This window comes from Diachasmimorpha longicaudata, chromosome 20 (assembly GCF_034640455.1).
Source record: "Diachasmimorpha longicaudata isolate KC_UGA_2023 chromosome 20, iyDiaLong2, whole genome shotgun sequence".
Lineage (NCBI taxonomy): Eukaryota > Metazoa > Arthropoda > Insecta > Hymenoptera > Braconidae > Diachasmimorpha > Diachasmimorpha longicaudata.
The window spans coordinates 2,082,306-2,096,450 of record NC_087244.1 but is presented as its reverse complement, the minus strand read 5'-3'; the positions used below and the strand labels follow the sequence as shown (position 1 = coordinate 2,096,450).

The 14,145-nt window shown below is 43.0% G+C and overlaps 2 protein-coding genes across 5 annotated transcripts; both read left to right on the top strand.

The window, feature by feature from the left end:
* The first annotated feature begins 8 nt into the window (after nt 1-8).
* LOC135171521 (uncharacterized) lies at nt 9-2,166 on the top strand. Of its 4 annotated transcripts, XM_064138143.1 has the most exons (7): nt 561-861; nt 910-1,068; nt 1,153-1,337; nt 1,456-1,555; nt 1,628-1,729; nt 1,795-1,953; nt 2,035-2,166. In XM_064138143.1, exons 1-7 carry the CDS (start codon nt 568-570, stop codon nt 2,098-2,100), a joined length of 1,065 nt encoding a protein of 354 aa, XP_063994213.1. In that variant the 5' UTR covers nt 561-567; the 3' UTR covers nt 2,101-2,166. The 4 variants fall into 4 exon arrangements, with proteins under 4 accessions (XP_063994209.1, XP_063994211.1, XP_063994213.1 ...); XM_064138139.1 differs by having other exon boundaries at nt 9-861; nt 910-1,337; XM_064138141.1 differs by having other exon boundaries at nt 33-861; nt 931-1,337.
* A 180-nt stretch (nt 2,167-2,346) lies between these two features.
* Nucleotides 2,347-14,063, top strand: LOC135171494 (ubiquitin carboxyl-terminal hydrolase 34). The gene is made up of 3 exons (XM_064138073.1): nt 2,347-2,625; nt 3,091-11,686; nt 11,782-14,063. The coding sequence occupies exons 1-3, from the start codon at nt 2,583-2,585 to the stop codon at nt 13,655-13,657; spliced, it is 10,515 nt and encodes a 3,504-aa protein (XP_063994143.1). The 5' UTR covers nt 2,347-2,582; the 3' UTR covers nt 13,658-14,063.
* The last annotated feature ends 82 nt before the right edge of the window (nt 14,064-14,145 follow it).

The window sequence follows — 14,145 nt, the reverse complement described above, 5'->3', positions numbered from 1 at the left end:
GGTTTCGACAGATTGTTTCACCTTTTTTCCCGTCACAAAGCTGCTTATCACCATTCCCGCTCATTTCCCCATAAATTTCCTCTCTATAAAATCCATTTCAGACCCCACGATATAAACTGAAATTGCAAACGTCAGTTCCCCCAAATCGAACTCCGTAAAATCACCTCTCCCCACCTCAACAATTCCATGATATAACAATTACGCGAAAATTAATTTACCTTACGTTGAAATGCAATTACCTCGCCACTTTGCAGCTTTATTATTCTCACGATTTACCAAGACTGATATCCAACAGTACGCGAACCCCACAACTGTTCGAGGATCATTTATTAACGAATCGAGGTATCATCGAAACCCCCAGAGCCCCCAGTATTCGCTCAGCTCATTAAATTGTAAAACGAAACAATGTCTCATCACTGGCAATTAAGTTATTTCGATGTTGCTGTTGCTCAGCCTCATGCATCGAATAAATAAAATTGAGAAGCCACTGGATTTCCTCCAGCCCACCCATCGTCATTTGTTGAATCGAGGCACGATGAATAATAGGTATTTATTCATCGTGCCGTAATGACTGAGAAAAAATTACCGGAATTAGCGATAATCTATCTGAAATTCGGAACAACTTTGCTTTGCTCTTGGCCATTGAAGCCTCAAGCTGGCAGCTTGGAAAAAATATTTTATGGAGTTAAATGGTTATTCCTATTGTTTATATTAATGGTCTGTGACCTTCCCATACTCTACACGGCTTATTTGAGACGAAATGATTTTATGGAACTGACCAAGTACCTTTGCTTCGCGGGATCCATGTCCCATGGTCTCATAAAGATGATTATATGCAGATGCTACCACAGAGAGTACCAGGTGAATGAATTTTATTAAAATGAGAATCAAGCTCAAGCTTATCTCCAGCTTTGTTTTTATCATGTGCAGGAATTATTTGCAATCATGGATCACTACTTTGAACATGCGACTCCTCAGGAAAGAGAAGCATTAAATGCTTGTGTTAGAAAAGCAGCGCCTGTTCATATGACTGCTAACATGATCGGTTTCGTGGCAGCAGTTTCTTATGTCTGTGGACCACTAGTCCTGGACCAAGATTTACCAACTGAAGCTGTCTATCCATTCGCAATAAATTATTCACCAATGTTTCAGATTATTTATACCCTACAGTCAATTGCTGTTCTTCAATGCTCTGCTGTTGGGCCATTAGATGGCCAAGTATGTGTACTGTTTTGGTTCACTATTGCTCGACTCCAACTCCTGGAGCATGATATGAGAAACATTGCAAGTGTCGAGGAGCTGAATTCATGCATTCGCAAACATCAAAGTATCTTGAGGTTTATCAGTTTTTTAAATGACTGGAATGACGTTCGATCTGTCTTATTTACAAGCTTTTAATGTGATTGTTGGGTTTATATCTAATTATAATATGATAATAATATGTTTTAAATACAGATTCAACAAAAAAGCGACTGATGTTGCACGACCAATAGTTATGACGACAGTTGCAATGGCAACTGTAACAGTTGCTTTCGGTGCAGTGCATCTCATTGGGGTAGTTTCCCCAGAAAGCTGTCCATCCCTCAAAAATCATTCAGTAATACTATAGATACCTTTTTTTATTCAGGATGAACCACTGGAGATGAAAATACAGTTCATCGGTCTTGACATAGGTTACGGTATTCAGCTCTATTTGAGTGCTTGGGCGGCGGAGAACTTTATGAAAGCGGTGAATGTCCAAAAATATCCCTGTTTCCCTATTATAAAACAGGTTAACCTGATGTTTACTTACAGATTAACGACGTTAAATGGGCCTTGTACGATTCTCCCTGGTTGCAGAGTTCTCGTAGTACCAATCAGTCGGTTATTATTGTCTTGCAGAGATTGAATGAAATACCAATAATTTCTGTTGGTGGATTCATTCCAGAGTTGTCTCTGAATTATTACGCGGTGGTAATAGTTTATTGAATTCAATCGAATGTTATCTGGACACTGATCACCACTTTTAATTGTTATAACTCTTTGATATTTCAGTATTTATCGAAGACGATGTCGTTCTTCACAACGCTTCGTATTATGCTTCAGAAGATGGACGAATAATTATCCTCTAACCTCAATTTCTCATAATCATTCCAATAAATACATCACCAAGTTATTGAAATTGAACTTATTTTTCTTTATACTATTTAATTTAATACTCTAATTACGCCCAGTAAAAATAATGACCGAGGGCATTCGAATTTTTCCCGCGCCTGACGTTTTCACCGTCAGTCGGTATCGTCTCCTATCCTATCGCCAAGCGATATAGCAGTGTAAATCCGCCCTAACCACACAAAGAGGAAATTTTATTTTCCACGAAAAACCAATATGGTGACCGTGATACTAATCAACTGTTGAAGACCATCGAAACAAAAGAAAGAAAATCCAAGCCATTTTTTTTCCATTATCCCGCAACAAATATTAAACAAATGTGGTAGTTGGGCGTGAATAATCATGAATTCATCGATAATTGAGTAATGGAAACATAGAAGTGATTGTCGGTCCATTAATTCATTTAAACAAACACGAGGAGAAGGGGAATCATGTGCGATGTGTGTGCTGACTTTCACGATCTACTGCTCTGTTGTAAGCCTATTACTTCAATCATTCAGTCTTTATTAATTAATTATCATCATTATGCACGGATAGAGAGTGTCATAGACCGTGTTAAGGAATGATTAAAACATTACCAGAGGGGGAATAATGTTTTATTGGTTATGAAGTCAACAGTTGAAGCAAAAAATTTCAATTGTCGAATTCCACAAACGATAAAAACAATGAATTCAACTTTGTCGAATCATTGAAAATCATTTGTCATTAAATTTCGTGTGATAATGCACTGGACGAAGACGAGTGGAGAAAAATGATGGATAAATTGTATTTATTTATCCAATGTTTATCACTCGTTGAATTGTCAATGAAATGACACATCTCATAGACAATGGAACAGCCAAGTGTCCATTTACAATACCTGAACAGCAACAATCGTACCACCAAATGGAAAGAAGGACTGCATTAACCTTAAAATAAATGGATTTTTTTTTGTTTCAGATGAGGACAGAGCCTCGAAAGATCAAGATGACGCCCTCAGCCCTCTCGACATCGACACGATACTGGACTACGTCAATCAATGGGTTCAACGCCAGTGCATGTGTTGCTATCGAGAGCCAAACAACTTGGATAGATTCATACGACTAACGCACGCAGTGATTCTTTCCTCCCTGAAACAACTCACCTCAATTCCTCACAAAAAGTCTCTGAGCCCCCAGCCACCAGTGGAGCCATCAAAGACCGACGAGAAGACGGTGAGTACCAATTCAAACTCCAGTACCTCCATAAAATCCTCGCAATCAGAGGAGGCGAAGAAAAATGACGTAAACCAGGCAAGCACATCATCAATGGACGATAAAACTCCTCAAGTTCTTCAACACGATTCAAAATGGACTCAACAGGATCTGGAGAAGCTATTCCACTTGGTCTCAAAGATATTTCTTCTCAACTTTCCCCTGTACATTGCCATGAAGCATGGAGGAGCACTCAATCCTCTGGCTCCTGTGAAGGACGAGGGTGGTTACTGTGAGCCGCATGATCCAGAAGTACCCTCGCCCCTCATTCGTGCAGTCTCAATTTTCTGTCACAGAGGTGGCTTCAACCTGATGTCATCGTGCTTTGACCTGGAGGAGCCTCTACCAGTGGGCCTTGCCCACTCAATGGTGGCTGTTATCTGTAATCTGAAACTCTGGTTGAATTATGCCTCGGTAATTCAGCTGTTTGTTCCCCTGAGATCTCGAGTGATGAAATACATGTGTCGTCTACATGACAAGGAGCTTCGTACACCAGCTGTCAGGACAATGGCTGATTTCATGTGGAGTGCGATAAAAGATCCCATTGAATCAGTTCTACCGACTTTTGATCGTGATGGACTTGATCTAGCTTTCAAGTACTTCACTAGCACAACATTGACAATGAGACTGGCAGGAATAGCACAGATCAATGCTCATATAACTACATTCAATGAATTATGTAATTCTGAGACTGTTGCTGAAGTTGAGCAAGTTGGGCATGCTCTTGCAGCATGGCTCACTGAAAATAGTATAGTATCACATATTTTTGGCCCTAATCTACATGTGGAGGTCATTAAACAGAGTCACGTTGTGTTGAGCTTCTTGGCGATGGAGGGAAGAATATCCTCTTCAGATATGGATATCATCTGGCAGGCTGCACAGCTGAAACACTGCGCTCGCCAGGTCTATGATCTTCTTGCACCACTGGTTAAACATCTAGCACCACCACCTGTTCTTCATCTCTATTCACTTCTTGGTAAGGTGGAGCCTAAGGATCACACAGAGCAGAGTTTATTTCTTGCCTCAGCATTGATTAAATTCATATGGACATCGGGAGTTTCTGGATATCCTGGTGGTCTCGTGGGTATGGGAATGTCGATCAAGAATCGAGAAGTTGCACTTCAGGGAGCTGAGGGCATTGAGAGCAGCAGTACAGATCCCAGTGGGATGGATGGAAGTTCTCCAGAGGAGGAGGACGAGGAGGAGCCATCTCCAGCAGCTTCTGAAGGACCATCTCCTAGGAAACAAGCGAGAGGAGGTGATAGTAGTGATTGTGAGGGAAACTGCAAATCCAAAACATCAATGACCAATCTCGATGTGGATGACATTCAGGAGAAAATAACAGAGGAACAAAATCCATCGATTGAAAGTCCTGTGAGATTTCCAACTGAGGATGAGGGTAATAATCTCAAAAATAAACATCCTAGTGGATCTGATGCTGAAGCTGATACTGAAAAATCAGCGACTGAAGAGCCAGTGGTTCATGAAAAGAAGAAGAGGAAAGTATTGAGAAAACGTAAGACACCAATTAAGAGATTGACAACTGAGGATAAACCTGTACTTATTAACTCACTGGACGGCCCTAAGGATAAAGTTCAAGATACTCTGGACTGTGTGAAGCAACACCAGAGATCATTGCTAACTCCCAATGATCAACAAGTCCCCAGTTCAAGCGCTCTATTGAGAAATACCCCGAAAAATCAGACCGACAAATACATGTCAATGGTGTCTCATCCAGAATCAGTGGACAGTTCTCATGATGATGATGACAGTGATAATGTAACAGCAAGTATAGTTGTTGGAACTGTTGATGGAACTGGTGCTGTTATATCAGAACTCGCTGGACTTGTTCATGCCACTGGTCAACAATTTCTCCCCTCTGGACTCGATGAAATGCTCTCCGATGAAGAGGGCTCCTACAGCAGCAGAATCTCCAACAAAAGTGAAAAAAATATGGCGGATTTTGATGGTGAGGAGAGTGGATGCGAAGAGGAGCTCGCTCAACTTGCAGCTAGACACTTGACTGCCATTCAGATGCAGGCTTATCATTCTCACAGCCATCAGTCTCATCATCCACATCATCCCCACGCACATCATCATCACTCACAACTGGGACAGATAAGACGATCGGTATTCAGACCACCTCAGGTCAGAAGAAGAGCCATAAGACAGCAGCAGAGATCAATGTCCTCGAGACACGCACAATTTAACTTGGAAACTGTATGTAAACCTGGAAATACTCTTCTCTGGGATCTCCTCCAGGATGATAAAATAGGACAGCTTGCTGAGGGCCTTGCCCTCGAGGCAGAAAAGGCACTGTGCAATTTATTATGCTTCAACGTTGATCGTCTTATTCCCATGAAATTCATCGAAGGTTGTTTGGAAAATTTAGCAGCGAATCGATCAGTAGTTGTATCTCTACGGCTTCTTCCAAAACTACTAGCAAGTTTCCAACAATTTGGTGCTATGGACGCTCACACAATTACCACATGGGCAGACAGAGAACGAGGAATGATGAAACACTTCTTCAATAATCTCAAAGCATACTCAAATAATTACGCCAATAGCATCAGCTCGAATAGTTCAAACTTGTATTCACATCAGACTGAAGTCCAGGTTCGCCTTCAATTTTTATCATCAATATTTTCACCGATGGGATCACCCGATTGTTTTCGACTGAGTTTGGAACAAGTGGACATACTTTGGCAGTGTCTCTCCCAGGATACAACGTGTGCTGATGAATTGTTCAGCTGGTTACTGAGCCAGGCAAAGTCCACTGAGCAGCATGCCCTCGGTATGGACACCCTCAAGCACCTCTGTATGAGAAAACTACCATCACTACCCCCAGAGACAATAAGCATGACTGGATTAAGCCTCTTCCAGCAGCTCTGCAATTTAGCTAGACTAGCAGCAGCTCATCTAGACAGACCTTTGAGGGACGTTGATTCTATAGGAATGGATTTCCTCTGGAGAATCGCCCTTCGTGCTAAATCAACAGATGTCAGTATGGCAGCGATACAGTACCTCAATGGATACTATATGTCACGTCAATTGACTCAAGAAGCTGAATTTGTTTCACAATGTATGACACACTTAGCCGCAGCCAGTGGTGATCTCGAGCACAACGAAGAGGCCAGTCTCAGGTGCATTCAGCGAGCTCTTCTGCTCCTCCGAACTCATTTGGAGGCCTTCAGGAAGAGATATGCATACCATTTGAGACGATGGGCACTGGAGGGAAGGGGTGCAGGCTCTCATCTGGCGATGAATTCCTCGGAGAAGGGCCACCATCTCAAGATCTCAGTTCAACCAGCTGGAATTCCCGATAAAACGAGTTTCTCACTACTCACCACTGATTTCGTAGCTGATTTAAGAGCCGAAGTGGCGAAATGGTGGGATGACACCCAGAATTCCAAGTCCTCGAGCAGTACTTCAGGAATTAATCAAGAAGCTGGCTCTTCAGGGACATCTAGTACTGGTAATTCAGTACTGGGAACACTTCTCACTGATGGACCAATCAGAATGATAACGCAGGGACAAGAGTTGACGTTTGATTATGATGAGAAAACACTTCAGGAGATGGGATTCAAGGATGGACAATTGGTTTTCATATCTCTTGGAGCTTCTGGAGGACGTGGAAATGTGGGAAATCGAGGAAAGAGGGACATTGATTCACCTTCATTACTACCACCACCTCCAAGGGAATGTTTACCCACTCTTTTACTTCTCAAACTACAGTATTTTGAACAGTTGTTTACGTTGATGAGGACCCTGAGTGCTATGAAATCATCGGTAAAGGGAGGACAAAAAATTCCACACACTAAGGCCCAGGTTTTATCACGAAGAGTTTGGGATACCCTGACATTGTTACCAACGAGTCCAACTCTCCTTCGAGGCTTTCAGAAGCTGGAGGAGGCATCACTACCCGATTTACTGGATCCAGCTAGTCCGCAAAAGCTCATGTATTCCCTCTACATAATTGAATCGCTGAACAGAAGGATCCCAACTCCTGCACCCTCCACCTCAAGCTCCAAATCAGCAGATGCTGAAGAGAACGAAGGGATCGATCAAAAGGATGAGGACATGTTTCCCTGGGCTACTCTATTCGTCCAACGGGGTGGCCTCCGTCATCTCTTCGATATCTTCATGTCAGGATGCCTCGAGAGGGGTGATGGCAGTGAATGGCAGCAGGATTGTCTCGCCAGTTTATTGAAACAATTATGCTATCTTGGTGTCATTCGTGAGCCGAAAAAACGTCATAAATCCCAGGAAAAACTCATCGTTCCAAGACTCTCCGAGGCAATGCTATCGATGATGTCAGTGGATTCAGTTATGGCTAGGATCACCAGTATTTTAAATGAGGCATCACTCCCAAAGGATCCAAATCATTACAAAACTGGGCTCTTTGGTAGATCACAGGTGATTCATTATACGATGGCTCTACTCGTTTGTTGGGTACATAGTGATCCAAACATGAGGCAAAATCTCTTCTGCTCGACGTCTGAATCATTTGGCAGGCCCTGGCTTCGTAGGCTAGTTCTGGATGATCCAGAGCCCGCTGTCAGGAGGGAAATTTGTACGGCATTGTACAAACTGTGTCTAGGTACAACATCAGTGTGTACAGTATCTGATGATGATAAGGATGAGAGTACAACGGAGAAAGGTGATAAAACAGGATTGATTGTTCCAATGCTGAATATACTCCTGGAGCATCTGCATGTTGCTGAAGCAATGCATCCGTCCAACAGACGTCGTCCAGATCTTCCTCTCCACCTTCACTCGGTCATCCATGAAGATGGAAAGGAGCCTTATGGACCTGCCTGCAGGGACTACTTTTGGCTAGTTTGCAGACTAGTTGATGCCCTTCCTGAAGAGGCCATCAGATTCCCAGAAACACCAGACGAATCCGAACAGTCATCAGCTACTATTGACCTCGAGGCTCTCGCCAGCAGAGTTATAGATTCTGTTTTACTTCGTGAACATTTGGAGACTCGGCACAATACCGTTGAGGATGATGCACTTGTGGGTCTTCTGAATCTTACCTGTAATATTATGACTCACAATCCTCTGTGCAAACAATCAAAGGCTGGGAAAAATCTGTTGAACAGAGTCTTTGATTTTCTGTTCGCATTACCCAATTCCAAGATGAAACATGTACCAAAATGCAAGAGCCAGGTCTCACGATCAGCAGCTTTTGATTTGTTGGTGGAGCTAGTGAAATTAGCACCTGATAATTACCAGATTCTTCATGAAAAATTGCTAACACAACACAAACCAGGTCCCCACTCTCCTTATCCTTGGGATTACTGGCCTCATGAGGATGGCCGAGCTGATTGTGGTTACGTGGGACTGACGAATCTTGGGGCAACGTGCTACATGGCTAGTTGCATGCAACACCTCTATATGATGCCGCAAGCAAGGGCTGCTATCCTTCACGCTGAATGTAATCGAGCTAACAAACACCAGTTGACACTCCGTGAACTCCAGAGAATGTTCGCTTATCTCTTGGAGTCTGAACGAAAGGCCTACAATCCCAGATCGTTCTGCAGGGTCTACACGATGAATCACGAGCCCCTGAACACTGGGGAGCAGAAGGACATGGCTGAGTTCTTCATTGATCTTGTTTCTAAACTCGAGGAAATGACGTCTGATCTGAAGGATCTGGTGAAGACACTTTTCTGTGGTGTTATCTCCAATAATGTAGTTTCACTGGATTGTGAACATGTCAGCAGGACTTTGGAGGAATTTTACACCGTACGATGTCAGGTTGCTGATATGAGAAATCTTTATGAGAGTCTTGATGAAGTTACGGTGAAGGACACACTGGAGGGGGATAATATGTACACTTGCTCTCAGTGTGGTAAGAAAGCGAGAGCTGAGAAGAGGGCTTGCTTCAAAAAACTTCCTCATATTCTCTGCTTCAACACCATGAGATATACCTTCAATATGGGGACAATGTTGAAGGAAAAAGTGAATACTCACTTTAGTTTTCCTCTCAGATTAGATATGTCTGGGTATGTGGAGAAAAAACTAATGTCCCATCATGAGAAACAAAAGTGTGAGACTGAAAAGACTGAGTGTGAGAACGAAGAGGAGGAGATGAAGGAGGGCAAGAGGGATGATCAGGAGGAGGATTATCGTGTTGAGCATTATCAGTACGACTTAATAGGTGTTACAGTCCACACTGGGACTGCTGATGGGGGTCACTACTACAGCTTCATCAAGGACAGAACATCAGCGAATAAGGACAAGTGGTTTTTCTTCAATGACGCTGAGGTAAAGCCCTTTGATCCAAGTCAATTGGCAGCTGAATGTTTTGGGGGAGAAATGACTAGTAAAACTTATGATTCAGTCACTGATAAATTCATGGACTTCAGTTTTGAAAAGACAAATTCAGCGTACATGCTGTTTTATGAATGGTGTGCTGATCCTAATGATCAGGGACACAATCGAGAGGAGGAAGCAACTGGATCTAGTCCAGGAAATGTCAGTATGTCTCAGTCATGCCACGATGATGTTAAGGTATTAGGGGATAAACTTCCCACACTGGAGCTGAATAAAGAACTTGAGGATTGGATTTGGCAGGATAATATGCACTTCCTCCAGGACAAAAATATCTTCGAGCACACATACTTCAGTTTTATGTGGCAGATATGTGGATACATACCCCAAACCCTATTGTCAATTCAACCAGATGTTACGGAGATGTCAGCAGAATTGTCAACATCGTTCTTCATGGAGACGTTTATTCATGCTAAAGAGAAACCGACGATGGTGCAGTGGGTTGAGTTACTTACAAAACAGTTCAATGGATCCAATGGTGCTTGTGCAAGATTTTTGGAGAGAATGGCCACTGATTCCTGGTGGCCAATTCAGATACTAGTCAAGTGTCCCAACCAAATGGTGAGGCAAATGTTTCAACGTTTGTGCATTCATGTGATTCAGAGACTTAGAACAACTCAGGCACCTCTCTATTTACTGACATCCAATGAAAGTGAAACTGATCCTGATGGATCAGTTGTTAATACTGTTGGAACTCAATCATGTGTCACGAGATTTGTCAGAATGTTATTGTCCCTGATGGAGCACGCCAAGCAACACTTGAAACACCTGACCGAGTACTTTAGTTTTTTGTACGAATTTAGTAAAATGGGAGAGGAGGAGACTCTGTTCTTGATCAGAGTCCAGGCCATCTCCACAATGATAAACTTCTATCTCGGCCATAAAACCCACGAGATGGTGGATACTGTCAGTGAAGAGGAGGAGGAGGAGGAAGAGGAAGAGGTAGTTGTTGCTGTACCTGCTGAAAAACTCAGACCAGCGTCACTGGACAAGATGATAACGCTGATTGCCAGCCTCGTCGAGAGAAGCAGAGGAGCTAATCATCAATTAACTCTGTCACCAGCTGATCTGAGTGCAGTTGCCAGTGGAAAAGGGTTTCCCTTCTTGTATCAACAGACCAGGGATGTTATCAATCTCACTCAGACGAAAAATTTGATCCTATCGTTGTGCAGATGGAACGACAGACTGGCAATTCACATTGTCACGATGATCTTTCAAGCCATTACAAAGCACACAGACGTTTGTCAGCCTTTCTTCAAGCTCTTGACACTTTTGACGGAGGGATCTGGACCATCAGTCAATACTGGACTACCCTGCATGACACAGCTGATCCTGGGAAGGGTCTGGGAGGCCGCTAGGGTTGCACCTCATGGAGCCCTTGAGTGGCTTGCACTCGCGGTGACACGAAGTAAATTGGCCCATGCTTGGGTTCTTCAGGGATTGGACACTTGGCTTCAACATTTTCTTATTGAACATTCGAATCAAAGGGTGAGGTCTGCTGCTGCTTTCTTACTTGTGTCACTGGTGCCATCCAGCCACTTCAGACAGGGCTACAGATCTGCTCATAGACTTGGTCTTGGATGCAATTCCAATCGGGAATTTCAACTCTCACCTGAGGCCACTCTGATACTTCATCAGATTTATACTGCTCTCTTGAGGCTTCTTCAACCTGCCAGGCATTATATTGACATACAGAGTCATGGTACCATGAAACTCACTGCTTACTTTGCACTCATGACTTACTGTGTCATTTCGAAAACGGAGAAAATTATGTTTGGACAGTATTTGAATGATCTCTGGAGTCTCTTTCATCCAAAACTCTCGGAGCCCAGTATTCCAGTACATCATAATAAACAGGCAGTTCTTCTGTTTTGGTACCACGTGTGTTCTGATTGCCCAGAGAATGTCGCTATGATACTTCATAATCCACATGTCACCAAGAACATTGCATTTAATTACATTCTGTAAGTATTTGAAAATTCATTTGATTTTTATGATTATTACTGCAGTAGGATCTTTGCATCAGTTAATTAACAAATCATATTGGAAATTCTTTCAGAGCTGATCACGAGGACCAGGACGTTGTCCTCTTCAATCGAGTAATGCTGCCAGCGTATTATGGTCTCTTACGTCTGTGTTGTCAACAATCCCGGACATTCACTCGTCAGTTGGCAGCTCACCAAAATATTCAGTGGGCTTTCAAAAACATCACCCCTCACCCCACCCAGTATTCAACAGCTGTCGACGAACTTTTCAAATTGATGCAGCTGCTGGTGGCACGTCATTCCGATCAAACTGAGCAGGAAGAATCAGAGATAGCGTCCTTCAGACGTGGTACCCTCTCCTCCTATCTCCAGGGTCTCGACGGCAGATCCTGCTGGGCAACTTTAATCTCAGCCTTCAGAATTCTAATCGAATCAGATGACGATCGTCTCTACGTCGTGTACAATGGTGGCCTGAGTATGGCGCTGGAAGCCTTTCACATGCTTCACATAATGTATCACGAAGCAACGGCCTGTCACGTAGCTGGTGATCTTGCTGAACTCATTGCAATAATCGTGGAATTAGTGAGATGTGTTCGATGTGTGAGAACATCGCGAGATAATCCAGATCCCCGGAGTACTCTCGCCAATTGCAAGGAATGGCCAGAGGTCCTGAGAAAGTTAGCAACATTATTGAACACATACAATCCTCCAGAGCTTCGTAATCTAGCCATTGATCTCTTGAAGGAGCTTGTGATGCTGGTACCAGGTGAGGCAATCCTAATTCTAGCACCCCTCCTCTCCCACTGTCACGCAGCTCTCCAGGAGTCTCACGCCGCTGTGCCACCAGGACCCTATCTACCAAGAAGATCAACATCCACAGCTGTTGGTAAAATGTCTGCTAGGCCAGCGAGACCAATGGTACAAATGGCTGTACCACATTCACAATTGGAGGCTGCCAAGGGAGTTGATCCAGAATATGATTCAGCACTCCTTGAATTTTATCTTCCATATCACGAGTTAATAGACGTAATGTGCAGATTGGCCATCAACAACGATTGCATGACTGATACACTCATAAATTTGAGTGCAATGCTGGGCTTTGAAGGTGTTCCACTTCACCTTGCTCTCTTTCCAAGGCTCTGGCTTGATGTTCATGCTGCTAGCCACATCGATCGAAAACACATTGCTGCACTTCTCTGTTCATCATACACCGTCGATTACGTAGATGCTGTCCTCCTCGACGAGAGATCATCTCTGTCTGTTCCTGCTATTCACGCATTCCTGAAGACATTCTTTCCGAAATTGGCTAGCCATGTGCTGACAGAGCAGACGTGCTCACTGATCGATAATGTCGTCTCATCACTGAGTGGAATGGTGGAGGCTGTTGATGTGAAAACATCAGCCCCCAGGCTCACTGGTGATCTTCGAGCACTGGCTTTGGTTTACAGCAGTGGTAGCCGATTAGAACCACCTGCCTCCCTACAACCAGCTCTGGATACACTTCTGGCTCGTGTCAGAGGTGTTAAAGTCAAGGAGAATAGCCCCGAGAGTGAGGCCCCAGCGAAAAAACGAAAATTTGGCGATGACAAGAGGGAGGAGAGGGATACAACAGAGGGTGAAACTACCACTGCAACTGTGATGGATCCTGCTGGGGATAATGTTGATCCTAGTATGGATGTTGAGGAAAAAGACAAGAGTGAGAAGGAAAAATGTGACAAGAATGTTAGTAGAGATGTTGGCGAAAGATCTGGAGAGAAGACATTGAACAGTGTTAATGTTACTGGTAGTGCTAGTTCTGGCATTGGATCAAGTATTTCTGGGTCCACTACTAGCGAGGCATGTAATAATCAACTCATGTGTTCACTTAACAGTTCATCATGGGTTGATATGCTGGAAAAGACTATTGTTAATCTCCAAGTGATTGTGACAATGCAAAGCAAAAACAATTAATTTGGAAATGATGATAATAACGAGGTTGTTGGCGTTAACATGATTTGGTGAGGTTGTCGGTTGGGGAGGGTGGGATGAGGGATGGAGAAATAGTGATGATTGTGGGTTGATTATAAATTATTATGATTAATAAAGAAAAAGGCTGTAAGCGTATTTTTTTCCTCGCTGGATGAAGGCACTTGTCCTCACCAATTGTAACACTTGGGACTGACTTTTTTTGTGTATAGCTTAATAATAAATGCGATATTTGCCAGGCGTACTATGTGAAATAATGACGTGAGGTATCCACAGTTCATTTTTCTCTAGTTTATCATATAAATGATATAAACATAGTAAAGAAAAAAAAGTTCTTTCCTTTCTCTGTTCTCAAACGAAATAAATATAGATTTTATTAATTTATTTTTAATTTTTATATGTTTTTTTATTTCTAATCTTTTGGAGTTTGAAGGTGATGGGTTTAAATGGGCTAAACAGCCCGCCACGTGGGC